Genomic DNA, 17763 nt, shown 5'->3' on the forward strand with positions numbered 1-17763 from the left:
CCTTTAACTGTCTCTGATGATTCGATATTTTTGTAAGTCTGCACAGAATCATATCTATATATTTATATATAAAAAGCCAGCGACCGAAACACCAGCTCAGAGTCTGGCAGGTGGCCCGTTTTCCACACGTGACACAAGCATGGAAAACATTGAAGTAAAGTAGTGTGTTGGACTCAGGAGGTCTAGAGACATTGCCACTAACAATGGCAAACAGGGCTTCTTGGATTAAGCCTGGACCAAGAAATAACTTCCTAGTAAACCAATCCCACTTTCATGGGTAGAAAGAGAAAGTTTTATAGCCAGAGAACAAAAGGACACAAGCAACTGGGCAGCATCTGAAACAGCCTGAAAAAAGAAAGGGGTGAAATGAAGAGATATTGAGAAAAGCTACTGAGTGAAGGAAACAAACAAAAGCACTCTGAAACCAACAAATCAAATTAGTAAGTGTTTATTCTACATCTATTATGTGGGAATTATGTCGCAGGCCATGTGGTGGTGATGGGAAAGTTCTATAGCCTCACTGTAGCTTGAATAATTGCTGAATTCAGAAGCTTTTAGGGAACTCAGATGACAGGATCCTGCAGAATGCTTGGTTATACAGACATACGTGTGTACATAAATATCACTGAGGTCCAATGAAGGCTCAGTGAAAACACCTCCAAAAATTAGGGGGGGTCTAAAGGGTTCCGGAACCTTCCTTGTCTGTCCTTATGACAGGTGCCTTTTGGTCACTTTTAGGGGTGGAGGAGGAGAAGGGAGGTAATTGTGGCAGTATCTGCTGCAGTTGGATATAACTTCTTTCCCCTTACCTTAACTCTCTCAGAGTTGTGAGTTAGAAGCTGGCAGGGCTCATACCAGTAGGAAAAATAGGACGCTGAAAGGGAACGATATTCTTGTGGTAGCTGGTGTGGTACTGCTTTGTGCTAGTGTTTTGAGAAGTCATATGGGAAATTCTTTTATTACACGCTTTATGGAATCATTTGCATGAGGTCAAATTTGTGCACCCTCAGAAGTGCTTGTAAAACATGATCCTGCTTGGCCAGAGTGGCTCAGTTGGCTGAGTGTCATCCTCTGCACCACAAGGTTGTGGGTTTGATTCCCGGTCAGGGCACATGCCTGGGTTGTGGGTTCGATCCCTGGTCAGGGCTCATATGGAAGTCAGCTGATGGATGTTCCTCTCTCCCTCTCTCTAAGCATGTCCTCGGGAGATGATTTAAAAAACCAAACACGATCCCTAATTTCAAGCGTAGAAATGGCAAAAACAAGAAAGAGAGAAAATTTTTACAAAACAGAGTGTCCTGTGAGAAAGAACTTCATGTTAGAAACAATTTATAACATATAAGTTGCTTCTGGTCAAGATGGTGATGTCATGTTACCTTAGAGCGAGCTGTGAGCAGGATGACCCTCTCAGTCAGGTGGATAAAGGTAATTGGGCAGCTAATATTGTGGGGGATAGGCCACTACTTTCCCTAACTTTATGGAGCCATTTATTCTCTTTATGGTGACTGTAACTACCCGTGTTTCCCCGAAAATAAGACATCCTCCGAAAATAAGACCTAGCGCATGGAAAGATAAGACAGCCCCTGAAAATAAGACCTAGCGCAACTTTGGGAGAAAAAAATTAATATAGGACACTGTCTTATTTTCGGGGAAACAGGGTATATGGTAAGTACTGCTGAACAACTATTATGTCCCAAGTACTTTGCCAAGAGCATTACCTATATTATCACCTATTAATCCCTCTGGCCCAGTTCATTGTTAGTTTTCTTGACCCACACCCCGTGACCTTGAGCTGAATTAATAATTCCATTGCTAATTATTATTTAATAATAACACTCCACAAATTCTGTTCACTCCTTTCATAGAGCACTTCTCATTCTATAGCCTACCTTTCTAGCTGTCTCACTCCCAGAGCTGGGAGGGAGCTGCACCCATTTCTCTCTTTAATTTCCCAGCATTTGGTAGTTCATAAAGTACTCTGATGACTCTGTTGAGTGAATGTTAAGTAGAAGCCTTCGATTTCAAGCTCATTGAAGAATCATGGAACTTTTGAGCAAGAGAGGATTTAGATACCTTTGCTACAATCTTTTTACACATGTGAAAAATCACGTTGGAACAAGTAACTTCCACGAGGTCACATAAACTTGATAGGATGAGATTAGAATCCAGTTTCATAGCTTTTCAGCTCAATACAGCTTCTTCTATAGAAGATGCTATCAAAACACAGCTAAATCTCTCTATTCCCCAATCTCCTGGCCCCACCCAAATCCTATCAGCAACTGGCCTTGGGTCCTTCGGGCTCTTTCTGTGAGTTAAAAGAACCCAGTTTTACAAAAGCTTTTCCTAAAAGAATCCACTTTTACATAGAGCTTTTCTTGCACTGTTCCCCATTTCAAAGTCCACACTCAAGATTGGCTGGCTGTTACTGTAGGGTCGCAGTGTAAAAGGTGGAGTTTGGGGGGACGTTTCTGTCTCTATTTTCACTAACAAGTTCCTTCCACAAGCTCCCTTTGATTCAGCCAAATCAACTGCTAGTTAACAGGCACACCATTCTCTTTCTTCACCGTTTCTTGAGCTATGCTGTACACTCTGACTGGAGGAGCCTTTCTCCTTATCAACCTTAAGCAATTGCTCCCTTTCTGGACTGGGAACTCCAGGCACAGAATGGAGGAGACCTGGCTTTAGTCACAGAGATGGAGCGAGTGCATTTTGTGTGTCTAGCACCTAGCAGCGTAGCCCTCCACAAAGTTCACTGAATGCCTGGACCTTTGGAAAATTACAGAAATGTAACTAACTCTTCAGAATTGTAAGCAACCCTCTACCAAACATTTGGTTTGTAGGAAAATTCAGTATGTTGGCTTACTTTCTTTTTTCTTTTTTTTCCTTTCTTTAACTCTAGCTCATCTGTTATGACTGCCCTTCTCACTCCCTCTGTGAACTCCACATTCTCCCAGCACCTCTGCCCCTGGACACTTGTGGGAGAGGAATCCACAAATTCCTTTGGGGCTCCATCACTGGAGCAAGTTCTCAGTAGTTGGGGAAGTCTGGGCTGCAAACAGGAAGTTTCTGTACTTCTGACTCGTCCGTGCCTGGGGCAAAGAAACGGCAGAGTCAACCTGGGTGGACATTCTGACCACGTACCAGCCGGGCTTCTCTTTCCAGAACAATAGTCCCGCAGCAGCAAACTGTCAGGGTTGGAGCCCCTGAGTCTCCTCCACTTCAATCAATCTTGAACAGGCCATTAAAAAAAAAAAACAACTTGGAATTTTAAGTTTGCAAAACATCCAAACGACTGTCCCCTTTTTACAGACTGTGAGGGCCAAAGAGAAAGCAGAGACAGGTCCCATAATCTAGAATCCCCTTTTCCTCCCTCCATGCCCAAGACCTCATCTCGCCCCTTTAGCTCCCAGGAGGGGCAGGAGGCAGCTCTCCTCCACCTGCAGGCCTCCTCAAGGACACCTTAGCCTCCAGCCTTTCAGGGGGGGGAGGGTTTGCAACCTTCCCACCATGCGCCCGGGGCCCTAGCCCAGGAGTGGGGGGTCCGAGGGTCCCCGCTGGGGATGTGGCTAATAATAACCCTGGGGATGATTTCTGTCCGCCCTCCCGGGCCCTAGAGGCACCCGGGGCCCAGGGCGGGTAGTCCAATGGGCAGCCTCGCCCTGGAGGCGGGCTCAGGCCGGAAGCCACCCCGGGAGACGGCGCCCGCGCCCGCGCCCTCCCGGGCACCGGCTCCGCGGCCCCGGGCGGCCGGGGCCACCGGGCCGGGTCCCCGCCGCGCTCTTTGTCCCGGCCGCGCGCGGGCGGACGCGTGCACCCCCCCCTCCCCCCGGAGCGCAGGGAGGCGCGCGGAGGGAGCGCGCGGGACCAGCTCGCGCCCGCCGAGCGCCGGCGGCGCGCGCCCCTCCGCCCCGCGAGCACGCGCGCCGCGCCCGCCCCGCCCCCGCGCGCCGCCGCGGAACTTGCTGACGGCGCGGCCGGAGCAGCCGGAGCCGGAGCCGGAGGAGCCGGGCCGGGCGGCGGCGGCCACAGCGCGCGGGGGTCCCCCGCGTCCTCTCCGCCTCGCCGGGAGCTCGCGCCCTCGCCCCGCCGAGCTTCCCCCTCCCCCCCGCTCCTCTCCCCGAAGGCGCGGGGCGGCGCCACCCTCCGGCCGGAGCCCGGCACTGCACAGCCCCCCTCCGACTTTCGATGTTCCACACTCCCCGGCCAGAGCCTCCTCGGCTTCTCTTTTCCCCTGCCCCCCCCTCGCCCCCCCCGGCTGCCTCCATTTCCTCAAGGAAGGCTTTTTCCCTCCTCTCGCCCTCCCCCACAGCGTAGCGGCGCGCGAGCGGCCCGGGCGGGCGGGCGGCCGAGGTAAGGCGGCGGCGGCGGCGGCGGGGCCGGGGCCGCGTGGGGGCGGCGGGCGCGGCGCGGGGGAGGGGCGGGGGCGGCAGCTTTGTTCGCGCCGGGCGCCCGCGCCGCTGTGTCCGCGGAGCCCAGCCGGGCCGGGCGGCGGGGCCGGCGGCGCCCGCACCCCCCGGGGCCGCCCGCCCTCCCCACAAAGGGCCGCGGGGCTGCGTGGCCGCCGCCGCCGCCTCCGCGGGCGCGGAAATTTGTTGCACTTCTTGGGGGGGGGGGGCTTTTGTGTGTTTGTTTTTGTGTTTGTTTTCCTCTCCGATGTGTTGTTTTTTTAACCCCCCAACTCCCGTGTGATTTTTTTTTTTTTTTTTTTTTGGACAAAATGTCGGTCCGCGATGTAGACCTGGAGCGAGGAGCCCGGCGGGCGCGGGGAGCGGTGCAGAAGGTGCCGCTGGGCTCCGGCTGCGCCCGGGGCGGCCGCTCGGGCTGGGCCGGCTGAGCCTCCGCGATTGGCCGCGGGGACGGGCTCGGGGGTGCAGCTCGGTAGTTGATTTTTTTTTTTTCTTTTTTAAATTCCTAAGTGTTGGGTTTTAAAGAGCTTCCGTGCACTGAGGAGGCATCGCCACCTTAACTAAGCATATGGGCGAGGAGGAGCAGGGCATGTTTTTCCTCCCGGGAAGGGAATCGGGTAGCTCCGACCCGTGTCAAGTGTGTCAATATTGAGACGCTATTAGTGACTTTCTAGCATCTTTTCCCCCCTCTTCCTCCCCAGCGAGGTCTGTTATGTACAGCGTGTCATATGTTATGGATGCTTGCTTGCCCAAGTTCCCCTGGCCAGTCTGTTTCGTGCTGCCTTCTGAGAAAGTAGACAATTGATAGTTTGTCCGAGGAGGGATGGGATGGGATGGAATGGAAAAGAAGAAGGGGGAAAAAAAATGCGAGTGGGTTTGCTAACTTGAATTCGGGGAAAACCCTGACCTGCTGCAGGCGCGAGGCTCATCCCCTGCCCTGCACAGCCCTGCAGGGCGATGCTGTGCTGGTGGGAACGCTTTGCAAGCCTTTTCCTTATAAAAGGCGATTTGAGGGGACGGTTTAGGGGAAGAAAAGGCGATGGGCTTATTTCTTAGACTTCACATTTCCTCTTCTCCCCCCTCCCTTTTTTTCCTTCCTTTTTATAAAAGTTTTCCAAGGACTAACTGCACCAAGATGTCCAGTGATAGGCAGAGGTCGGACGATGAGAGCCCCAGCACCAGCAGTGGAAGTTCAGACGCAGACCAGCGGGACCCAGCCGCCCCCGAGCCCGAGGAACAAGAAGAGAGGAAACCTTCTGCCACCCAGCAGAAGAAGAACACCAAACTGTCCAGCAAAACCACTGCGAAGCTGTCCACTAGCGCTAAAAGGTAAACGGGTCAGGCGAGGGGTTTAGCACGTTGTCAGGGTGTCCCGTCCCCATGGCCCGGCGCTGTGCTGGTGTTTTTACATCAGGAGCAAGCAGTTCAAACATAATTCTTTCTGTGTCATTTGGGCTAGAAGGAGTTGTCATTCTTTAGGTGGCCCATAAGCCACCTCCCTGGAATTACACTTTTTAAGCAAACTTATTCTGTACTCTGGGAACTTCTGGGACAGCGTCTGGAGTAGAGATTGGACTGACACCCTGACAGATGGTTGAAGGAGTTGGCAAGGAAAATTTGGTGAACCCCAATTGGCCCTGGTACATTGGGGATGTTCCTTTCTATGAGTCATACTCTTCTTCATCGAAATGGACACTTCTATATAGATCAGCAGTGCCTCTGCATGGAACTCAATGATCAGAAACCATCCTGCTGGCTAGAAATTGGCAAATTCAAGGCCTCCGTTATATTGGAAAGCAGATTTAAAAACTGCTTCACACCGGCTTTCTGTTTTTCACCTGTGACGTTAAGTCATGCATTCCAGGTATTACTTTTTTGTAGTTAAATGATGGTTATGCCTCTGAATTCCTGTGAGGGCAAATAAAACTGATAAGTGCTACTTACAGTCTTAGATGGCACTCGGTGATTGAAAACTTAGACTGTCCTTGTGCCTTTTCCCTGTAAAACCTACGGATATGCTTGACACCTTAATGCTCAGCAGCAGGACAAACATATTTTGTCGGGTATAAGTGAAAGATCATTTGTCTCCTGTGGATTTTTATTACCTGTGATGGTGAAAGTAGTGTTCTGTCAAGTGGGACGCCATCAGTGGCAGGAGTGGAATATCCCTGAATTGTAGTAATTATACATCAAATGTACCTACAGTATTGGTCAGTGTTGACATTTTGTTGGTTTTTATTGATCACAACCGAAGGAACAAGAAAATATAAAACTGATCAAATATTGGCGTCTTGTAATGATTCAGAAAGTACTCTTATTTTCCTGTGCATTTTCATCTCTTGTATCAACAACTGTTAATTACTTGAGACTATTTTATTAAATAACAGCAGTCTTTGGAATAATTTACAATGATTGTCAATTTATTGTAATCTTCTTGAGGAACGTTTTCAACATCTTAAGCTTTGAGAGCATTTTAAATTGGAGTAAAATCAATAATTGACACCCCCCCCCCCCCCCTTTTCTCAAAGCACTATAGTATATCTTCTTGTCTCCTTTCCCCCAAATTTATTAAATTTAAGTGCTGTACTTAAGATCAGGGAAAACAGATAAGGTTAAATGATGTCAAAGTCCTTTGGAAGTTTTTCACTGGTAAAGACAATTGTAAATTTTAAACTTTTTTTTTTTTTACACATAAAATACTGTCAGAACTATTACTGTGTAAGAGCAGTAGCTTATTCATTTTTACCTTGGTAAAAGTGACTTGAAGTCATTGTCAAATATTCCAATGCTTTCCCTCCTCCCTTCTTGTCTCATTTGCATATAAGCTTGAAGAGAGAATTTCTTTGGTAAAAAGTGTTTTAAAACAGGTTTTATGTCCTTTGCTGAGTGCTAGTGGAGGACTACTTCTCAAAACAGGTGTCAATGTCTTACTTATTTGCAGTAGCAAGTGAGAAGAAAAGCTGCAAAGTTTCTGTTGAGGGATTTGGGTTATGCCTCTGAGAACAAAGAGGAAGCAGCCATGTTAGCATTACTGAAGGCAGAGCCAGCCTTGCATTTAACTGCTTGGTGGTAGAGGGCAGTGTAATTCCCCGGTTGTTCTGTAGACTATCTCAAATCCTTTTTGTCTGTTCTCATTTCACTAACAGAATTCAGAAGGAGCTAGCTGAAATAACCCTTGATCCTCCTCCTAACTGCAGGTAAGAAACACATTTTGTTGATTTAATTTCAAATTGTGGGAAAAATATCGAGAGATTGATGTATCGTCCTTGGATGTGTGTGCTGCAGAAGAGGCTGCATTTGCTTCTTTCCAGCTTTGCAAGTGGATTAAATAAAATTTTTCTAGGGTGAATTAAATACAGTTGGGAGGAAAAATACATTTTAGCATGTAATACTCATTTTGGACTTTGTGTGAATGTACTGATTTTGTGCTTTTTACTGAGGTTGAGTTGAATGGGGCTGATTTTTTTCCCCCCAGTTGAAGTATTTCTGTAGTGTGTTTATTCAGAAGTATATTGCAGAAACTTCTACAGTTTTTGCTGAGCTTTAAAGTTACTGCTTGTGTGCAATCTGAACTGACCTTCCAAATTTAGAGATCACCGAATGTGTTATAAAATGTAAATCCAGTAAACAAGAGTATAAGTTGTTTCTGTTTGATTTACTCATTAACTTGCCTTAAGGACAAATTTCATGTGCTAAGCTAATGGTTTTAGTTGCTTTCGAGACAGTATATTGTTGAGATTATTTACATTTTAATCAAATGTCCTATTTACTTGGAAGAATTCTCAGTAATTTAGGTACTTGAAATATATGTATGAGAAGCAGTGGATGAATTGGAATTTGTGGGAAGAATTTATATCAGTGAAACTCACGTAGAATAATTTAAGATTCTTGGTTGGTGTAAGGTGCATTAAGATAACTGAACATTTTTTTTTCAATTCCTCTTACTTAGTGCTTTGTTTTTCAACAGTGACTTTATGGCTTCTAAAATTCATCAAACTTAGAAAACAGCGTTGTAGATAACTTGCATAGAGATATGTGCTCAAAAGTGAGAGTGGCCGCTTGAAACAAGGCAGTGTTATGGTTTGATATGAGAATGTTTTCTTGTCTTACCTATATTTTTGCTACAAGTTGTGTTCACTTGCGATGATGAGAACCATGTCTGAAGTATGTTTGAGATATAATAGGGTACAATCCAGTTGCTTCCTTCTATGTGTATTAACCAGATCCTCGGATAAGGTGATCGGATTCAGATTTATCCAGTGAGTTAACAGTTTTGCTTATATTTGTAATCAGCTATTTCAGTTCCAAAAGGAAACAGGAATGCAAAATAATTTAAACAGTTAGTGGTATGTCAGATCTGAAAGTATTACTTATGACCTACGCTGTCCAGTAATGTAGCCACTAGCTACTGGTGGCTGTTGATCAATTTAATCCAAAATAAGATACGCTCTAAGTGTGAAATACACATCAGATTTTGAAAACTTAGTACAAAGGAAAGTATGTATTATGATCTTACCAATTTAAAAACATTTTTTATTACATGTTGAAATGATAATATTTTGTATAAATTGGGTTATATAAAATATGATTTAAAATTAATTTCACTTATTTTTTTACCATTTTAATGTGGTTATTAGAAATTTTAATATGTGGCTTTGCATTGTATTTCTGTTTAACAGCACCACTTTAGTGGATAAATAAATCAAAATATTTTTAGGCGTCTAAATGGTATGTCAGTCAAATCTGTAGCCATTTAGGGAGAGGGGTCAAGTTAAATTTGCTCTTGCTCTCTGAATAATTACTTAAATTGCAGTGTATTTTGGTATTTCCTATTATAAAAGATGTAAAGCGCTGTCCATTCAAAACTCTTCAATAAAATTGCGCATAAGGTCAAACATTTTTAAAGGTTTCTGTTTATTTTCTGCATATGACCCAAACTAGTGTACTAGTGTACAAATCTAGACACGTGTTGAATGTCTTTAGAGCAGTAGGGTAGCATTGCAGCTGCTGAAGGAATAGAGCTGTACAGTTCAACACAGAAATGGTTCCACGTGGTCAGGGAGGATTATTTTAGAGGAAGCAGAATCTCTCTAGGAGACAGAAAGTTAACTTGTTTTTATTTTTCCCTTCATTTTTCTGTTTTCATTGTGGTTCGTGAACGCTTCACATTTAATGATCAGGCTAGTGAAGTAGCAAACCTTTGGGCTTGCTTGTGAGCAATAACATGAAATATGTCATCTTTGATTTCCCTTGTCATACCTTATGTGTACCATTAACCATTGCAATTGGCATCTTTCAGTTCTTCAGTTCTTTAGCATATATGTGTTGGCAAAAGTAGGTTTACAGTTGTGAGTATGTGAAACGCAGTTTATTGTATTATTTATTTGTATTACAGCTGTAAACCTACTTTTGCCCACCCCTGTATGCATTTCTTTGTGACTGTCTGATTAAAGCAAAAACAGACAGGATGTAAGAATGTAAGAGTCTTAGTAGGGGACTGGTAGTTTGGGGACAGTCTTCCATATGCCTGACAAAGATATCCAGATACTTTTGTGTGTTTTATTATATGTCTTAAGATTCTTTGGGGTGGAATATCCAGTCGTCATCCAGGAATTGAGTGTTTAGTGGAGACATTTTAGGAGTTTTGACAGCTAAGTCCAAATTTGTATTATATTTTTACTCACATCAGATATTAAACACAACATTACTAGTGTTTTTGTGATTCACAAGGTCATCAGTGAGAATTTTAGCTTTGTAATGTATAGTTTAAATTTCATTTATGTTATTAAAAACGGGATTCTGTGTTTATAAATTCTAGCACATATGAATTCATATTGATTGAAATTAATGAAACAATTCTTTTGACTTTCATGTGTAGTTAATCAGAATTCCATTATGGTTTTGAATATGATTTTACAAGTTTGTCAAAGTATGTGACAGGTTTAATTGTATCTCAGGGAAGAAAATAAAGTATATCCGTGTACATTTAGGAAAATATTGAATGAAATGCAAGAAAACGCGGCAAAAATCAAAATTATTCAGACTAAAATTTCTCTTAAATCATTTTCTATGTTGAATTAGTAAAAGATTCTTTAGTTGTTATAATATATAGCCATCTCTATACTGTATACACTCAAGGTGATCTTAAGGTAGACTTAATTGTTGAATTACGTGTGTGGCTTTAAACTTGTTTGAATATATTTTGAGAGTATTAATATTTCTTTTCCTGATAGTATAAAAGTTTGCTAAACTGTTTATTTCCAGTGATTAGACGGCATCTCAGTTTTTAGGTATTAAAGTGCCTAAGGCCAAAACATTCTCAACAAAGGCATAATATTTTGTGGCTTTGGTTTATACTCTTTACATACTGTAATCTAGATTACGTAGGGTATAAATAGTTGATGAGAATGAAGGGAAATTGTATTTTGGGCATTTCCGAATGTTTTTAGAGAAAGCGACTGACTAGAATTGTTGAGTGAGGTGCTATTCAGACATTTAGGTTCCACCTGTTTCCCAAAGTGTGTTCTTATCCTCTCAGTTATCACTTGTACAAAAATACAGAAAGATGCTGGATTTTTAAACTCGAATTCTAAATTTTCCCACATATATGAGACAAATATACATTCTTAGAATATTCTTTAATGTGTTCAGATTGAATTAACGTTAAAGTAAACATTCAGGGACATTTGTAAATATTATAGTTTTGGGATGTGGAAAAGGTTTATTGGAAGGTGTTACAGTATCAAGTTAGAGTATTAATATGTTCATAGAGCAAAACCTGAAAGCAGATACTATAATACTTGCACACTTTGCTAAATAACTTCCTTCTTTTTAAAAATAATGAATAAAAGGAGCAATTAAGTTCTAAACCAGAAGTTAGAAACTCTTGATTTAGTCATAAGCCTCTGTCTGTGGATGAACACTACCTCTGTTTGAGGATTATTGCCACTTACCATAATTTTTTAACATAGACTAATATTTTGCTGCTCAAAGAGTGATCTTCAGACAAGCAGCATCTGCATCTTAGGTGAGATTGTTAGAATCTTGCCTTCCCCCACTGCAGAAGCACTGAATCCTAATCTGAATTTAAACACGATTCCCAGGTGAATTGTATATACATTGAGGTTTGAAAAGCACTGGGCTGCCGGGACCGGTTTGGCTCAATGGATAGAGCGCCGGCTTGGGGACTGAAGGGTCCCGGGTTCGATTCCGGTCAAGGGCATGCACCTTGGTTGTGGGCACATCCCCAGTAGGGGGTGTGCAAGAGGCAGCCGATCGAGGACTCTCATCGATGTTTCTAACTCTATATCTCTCCCTTCCTCTCTGTACAAAATCAATAAGAAAAATATTAAAAAAAAAAAAGAAAGAAAAGCACTTGGCTGTCTGAGTTTATATCCCTGCTCTGGGGCTTACTCACTGTGTTACCTTAGATAAGTTATCAAATAGCTCTGTCTCTCAGTTTCCTTGGCTGTAAAATGGAGGGTAAAATGACACCCCCATTTAGGTGTGTTGGGAGGAGCAGATGAGTTAATGTGTTTTAGTTTTGTAACAGTTATAAATCGGTTCCATAAAGTGGTCACAGCATGATTAAAGCGGGAGAGGTGGCTTTGCAGCTTTCCCCCACGCTTGCTTGCATTTTCTGCAGCATATCAGTGTCCTACCTTCTGAATAACTTCAGTCAGTCAGTGCAGCACCTGTTTATTAAGGACATCAAGAAGTTGTTTGATGTTAGTAAAAGCAGTGGCTTAGCACTTGAATAAAAAAGAAAACATAAGAAAATTGAGCAAAAATAAACAAATAGTATATCCCTTTTAAAGGAATATGCATAAGGTTAATGATACTTACAGTTCAGTAGAGAATGCTTTGACTGTCCAGGAAATTATAATGAAAAACCTTAAAATAAGGGTGATGGCTGTTTTCCCTTTTAAATATTTCATTGTAAGAATTTGCAGTTTTACGGAGAATGAGATTATATCAATATTAGTAAAATTTAGATTCTGGATTGATATAGTTTAGTTATCTATACATAGTATTCTTTCCTTATCTGTGATCTAAGGAGAGATTTGGAAGGTTTTTCTAATTGGGGATGAAGGCAGGTCATGATTAAAGCAGCATGTGATATTGACATAGCTTTGTTGCTTGTTTATTCAGTTCTACTGGATTGTAAACTCACAGCTATAGTTTTTCTTCTTTACTTATACATTTAATTGTTGGTATTGTTTATATTAGAAAGTGTGAGCTATGTGAATGCACTCTCTTTTATAAAACAAAATTCTGTCTCATGAATTCATCTCATCATTTTATTTTCAACTCTTCCGAAAAATATCCTGGGCCTGCCTTTTTATAAGAATTAAATTGTAATTGGAAGCTTGATTTGTAAAACACATAAATACAGAACTACTCTCAGGGAAGGTATTTTCCATTCCACCCGACTGTGGTCATATACCAATGGTGAATTTTTATTATTTTATTATTAATTAATTAACTTTTGGCATCAATGTAGACCTCAAAAATCATGAGGATTTTTCTTGGCACTTGGACATTACTGATAAATTTAAGTATTGTATTTCTTAGTAAACTTATTGTTGTTTCAACACACTTGCAAATTCTTAATATGCTATGTAATATGCTGTAATTATTTACTTGTTTACCTTTGGTAGGAGTTAGTCTTCTTTTGAAAGAAGGACTCTCATATATTTTTATGTCTTGCGTCACATAGTGCTTTTGCATGTTAAAATTTGTTAATAAATTGAAGTCTGTCAAATTAACAGAAATAGAAATTTAAGGCAAAATAATGACTTTGGAGTAAAGAAAATCTTAAATTTCTCATATATATATTTTTACTTTTTTCTTAATTATAACTTTAATATTATTCAGCTACCTTTTTTAATAAAAGAAAGTTGAAAATCACAGTAAGTCTAATTATTTCCATCACATATGCCAGTGTAGCAGAAGGACTCAGTACTGCTGTGACTAAATACTTTTTCCAAAAGAATGATTTGATTGGAAACTGTTATTTTTCTCTCAAAAAACCATATTTTTATTCGGGATCTATTAAGTTTAATGAAGAAAATGTTATTAGGAAGCGGGGGGAGCAGTGTGTGCAATTTCAAAAGTGATACCGTTACTTTGCAGCTAGCTACATGCAAGACTCCCAGATTGTTCTGTTCCTTTCTGTAGGAAGCCGGTTGGTACCGCATTCCCTCCTTAACAACAGCTGGGTATGTTTACTCCTAAGAAAATCAACAAATCATTTTTGCTTGTATAGTGCAAGAATGAGAATGGAGAACTCAATCTGCTCTTCTCACCTTCCCTACAAAATTGAGATTAAAAACATGTAATAAAACCTCTTGTAGATCTAGAGAAATAGAAAATGTTTTTTTTTTCTCTTCCCATACTGCTTTTGACAGGGAGGTACGCTTGACATTTTGTAAAATCTATAAGAAGAAGCGTCTTTAAACTTTTGATCTTTCTTTTACCTATGGAGACTGGGGGCCGTTTTTTGCCTCCCTGCTTGCCCTACCCCCAGCCCATCCACAGTTGGCAATGCCTAGGTGACTTTTTTGCTTTTCATAACTGGGGATAGAAAGGGGTGCTACTGACCTTTAGTGATTATAGAGGTCAGAGGTGCTGCTAAATACAACCCCTCACAACAAAGAATGATCTGGACTAAAATGTTGGTAGGGCTGAGGTTGAGAAATCCTGCTGTAGGTATTTATTCCATTCTCTTGCCTGTTGAATTTGCATAGTTCGTTTTTTTACTATTTTCTACCTTATTAGTGATGCCTGCTTAATATATTCTCCTACACCTACCTCAGAGCCGGTGTGCTTATCTCCCACTATTGTGCTGTAGTTCATATTATCTAATGTATGTATATGGTATTTTTAATGTGAACTCACAGAAATGGCTATCTTCAATACCTGCTAAATGATGGTCTATTGAGGCCAGAAATGCTTACAACAGTATTTTTATATCTTTTATGTTTTCTACTAACTTTAGGCGGGGTTGTGTTTGTGTTGTACTAGGAATATTGAAATACCATCAAGGAGAAGTGCCATTGGAAAGAAAATCATCAAAATTCTGTTTTACATTTGATTTGGTTTTTATTTTTATCATTAAGACAATACAGAGATTTTTGTTTGTTTATTTGTTTGTTTTGTTTCTATTGCTATAAATTCACTTTATCTCAAACTTTTGGTGCCAGATACTGGATGTTTCAGAATGCAGAAATTTTCAGATTTTAGAAAGGGAGTATGCTGTGCCTTTTGTATTTTATGCAGCACCCTTCCTGGGATCTGGGGCAGCACTCCATAATCAGACATTCATATTTCTGCACCAAAACTGTATGAGCATTCATATTAAGTGAGATAAATGGAGATTTCAGATAGTTTCAGGGTAGTTCATGTTTGGTGTGATTGCCAAATTATTTTGCTTCAAACTTATTTTTAAAAAACCTTTGATTTTTCTACAGAGCTTTTGGGGTTCCAGAATTGTGTATAAGCAGTACTACTTCTATTACAATGATGAATTACTACAGCTGTTTACTCATGAGGAAAGGGTGTTTAAAGTCTTGCTCTACACTTTTCTTTCTTTTACCTGTTTCTAATAGCTGTTTTCAGTTTCTCAGTTATTTTTAGATTATTGCTTTTTGTTGTTGTATAATTTGTATGCTAAACTAGAAAAAATTTAGATACTTTATTTTAGAATTTTTTTCCCTTTAAGGTGAAACTATAAGTATCGATTTCTTTTTAAGTTATGTTCTGTGTATATTGGATTACTTTTCCACTTTGTGATCAAATATTGTTTTTTAATCAATCCATTTTTTCTAGATATACAGAAAGGAAGATGTCCTTTAATACTTAAACACAGGACTTGCCATTTTTATGTATGCATTTTGTCTTGCAGCATTTGAGGCAATTTGGCTGTAAAAGGGTACATTAAACTTTGCTAGCTGTATTGCATTTAACAAACAGACTTAGAAGGTTTGTAATATAAAGCTTTATTTTTCTTGGTCATATGGAATCCACTGTAGGCCCAGGAAGTCTTCAGGGTTAGCTCTTGGATGTGTTGACTTGGCTCTTGGATGTGTTGACTTGGATGTATGCTTGCATCTTACAACTCTGCTATTTTGAACATGTGTCCAGGCATGAGAGCTGGAGGGTCATGTGCCCACTTTTAAGTGCTTTGGTCTGGAAGTAGGACATGAATTAATCACATGGCCTCAACTAACTGCAGGGTGGCTGGAAAATGTGGGGGAACTTATGGGAGCTCAGTGAGAAATCAGTTTCTCTGTCACACAGGATATATACCAGTACTTCCACGAATGGATGACTTTCACTGTCACTGCAAAGTGGAAAGAGGAAATAATTGAGCACCAGCCTGACCCTGTTCTGAATTCCATAATATAGTACCTATTAATTTAAACTGTTTAATTTTCAAAACAGTCCTGCTAGCTTGAGATAGGTGTCTTGTTTATAATTCAAAACTGAATTGTGAGAGTTGAGAAAATTGCCAGATGTCACATATGTAGTTCATGCAACAGATCAGGGCAGAAATCGAGGCTTGCTTTTGACATGAAAGTAAGTACTCTTGCTTCCGTACAGCGCTGCTTGAGAAATCTGGTAAGAGGATTCAAAGTTGATTATGGGTCTGGAGGTGCATGCTTAGTGTAAATAAATATATCTCATTTGTTTGCTTATAGTCTCTTGTAGGTTCCAAAATACTGTTTCTTTAGGGGTTTTAGAACTTGGCAGGTATGGTAAGTTGGAGAAAAGTAAGCTTCCTTCTTGGTCTTGGGGGTGCTAGGCTCTTTTTCTTCTTAAAAAAAAAAAAAAATATATATATATATATATATATATATATATATATATATATATATATATATATATATATATATATTTTTTTTTAGAAGCATTATCTTTTCAGGGAGCATTCCCCAACTCACCAGCCTTCTTGCCCTCATTTTATTTGCAAGGAAGAAGGTAAGGGATTGAATATGATCATAATGGAAAAGGCAAATCTTTGTTCTCTGCCTACTAGTTCTTTGTTATGGCTTTCCTGTTGGCTAAAGAATAACTTTTAATGTACCTCTACCTTTTTCTTTGGGGTATTGTGAAGCAGTTGATGTTTATGAAATTGCTTTGAAGTTGGAAAAAAAATCCGCAGATAAGAATTTTTAGCTTTATGGAGAAAAGCCCCAATCACATAGGATTTTATGAGAGTTTTTTTTTTTTTTTTTTTTTTTTACTGATTTATTAGCAACATGTACACTTACTATTTTTTTTAAATACTAGTACCAGATCTACTTTTTTACAGCAATTTGGTATTATATGACATTCCTTAATTTTGTCTTGTTTTACATAAGTTCATAGCTTACGTAAGTACTGTTTTTCCTAAGCTTGTGAATATGTATAGAAATTATTCCTAGATATTAATTACGGGGATTTGCTTTTTTTCTTAATTAAGTCTCTTTGGAAGTGGAGCTGAGGAAAATGTTTTTCTGGGTGACCTGCAAGGTTTATATGGTTCATTTAGATTGATGAAGGTAATGAGTTTTACAGTTCACTCTGTGCCTTGCATCTTGTCTAAATGCAATATAAAGTTAAGTACGAAAGCTTTGAGAATTTTCTCTCTGCTAACATTTTATAGGTTTTATAAGGTGTTTAGGTAAATAGCATAAACTTGTTTTCAGTGCCTCTTTTAGATGGTCAGTAGAAAGTGATTAACCTTATGAATAATAACTATAGGGTCAAATTTCTAGAAGCATTTAAATTTTTTTAAATGCCAGTTTCCTCTGTTTGGTCTCTGGTGTATATAACAATTGTTTTAATTTTATGGTTATTTGCAACAAATAAAACTCTGGAAGGAAGTGCTGTGTTCCTTCATTGTCCGAGGCTTAGTTTGCCTGTTTGGGAGGGATTTGGGCGATTTATGCCATTCCAAAGTTTCTTTGCTGCTTCGCTGTCCCAAAGCAAACATACTTTGTCATTCTGTTTAACTTCTTGCTTGTCTGGGGAAAAATAAAGACATCTCTAGTCTGAAATTGCTTTTGGGAGTATAGCTCCACATGTTTTGGTCTGAATGAAAGGCCTAGGGAAACATGAATTTTGTTACCTTTTTCTTTTATTTTCCTTTACTTATAAATCACCATGATGATCCTTCTGTTACATCTATGCTTCTCACTTTTTGTAAACACCATTCGTCCCCTTTCTGAGGGTGGTTATTTGTAGTTTGCTTTGCCATTTACGATCTTATAGGTCCTTTACAAATGGAACATTTTTTCACATTAAATTTTAGTAGGTTAAGAATCCATTTATTCAGGGTCCCCTTAGAGAATTGATCATAGAAGATTGTGAC

The 17763-nt window shown here is 40.5% G+C and overlaps 1 protein-coding gene across 2 annotated transcripts in view; it reads left to right on the forward strand.

Annotated features, from left to right (window-relative positions):
• The first annotated feature begins 3942 nt into the window (after nt 1-3942).
• Nucleotides 3943-17763, forward strand: part of UBE2E3 (ubiquitin conjugating enzyme E2 E3) — a 73080-nt gene continuing 59259 nt past the window's right edge. Inside the window, exons 1-3 of one of the 2 annotated variants that reach the window (XM_084892624.1) lie at nt 3943-4350; nt 5517-5735; nt 7553-7603. In XM_084892624.1, the coding sequence (XP_084748750.1) occupies nt 5542-5735; nt 7553-7603 (245 nt within the window). In that variant the 5' untranslated portion in view covers nt 3943-4350; nt 5517-5541. Of the gene's footprint in view, nt 4351-4729; nt 4994-5516; nt 5736-7552; nt 7604-17763 lie in introns of those variants that run through there. The other variant, XM_084892625.1, reaches the window with a different exon arrangement.

Source organism: Pipistrellus hanaki, assembly GCF_964339955.1.
Source record: "Pipistrellus hanaki genome assembly, chromosome: 8".
Classification (NCBI taxonomy): domain Eukaryota; kingdom Metazoa; phylum Chordata; class Mammalia; order Chiroptera; family Vespertilionidae; genus Pipistrellus; species Pipistrellus hanaki.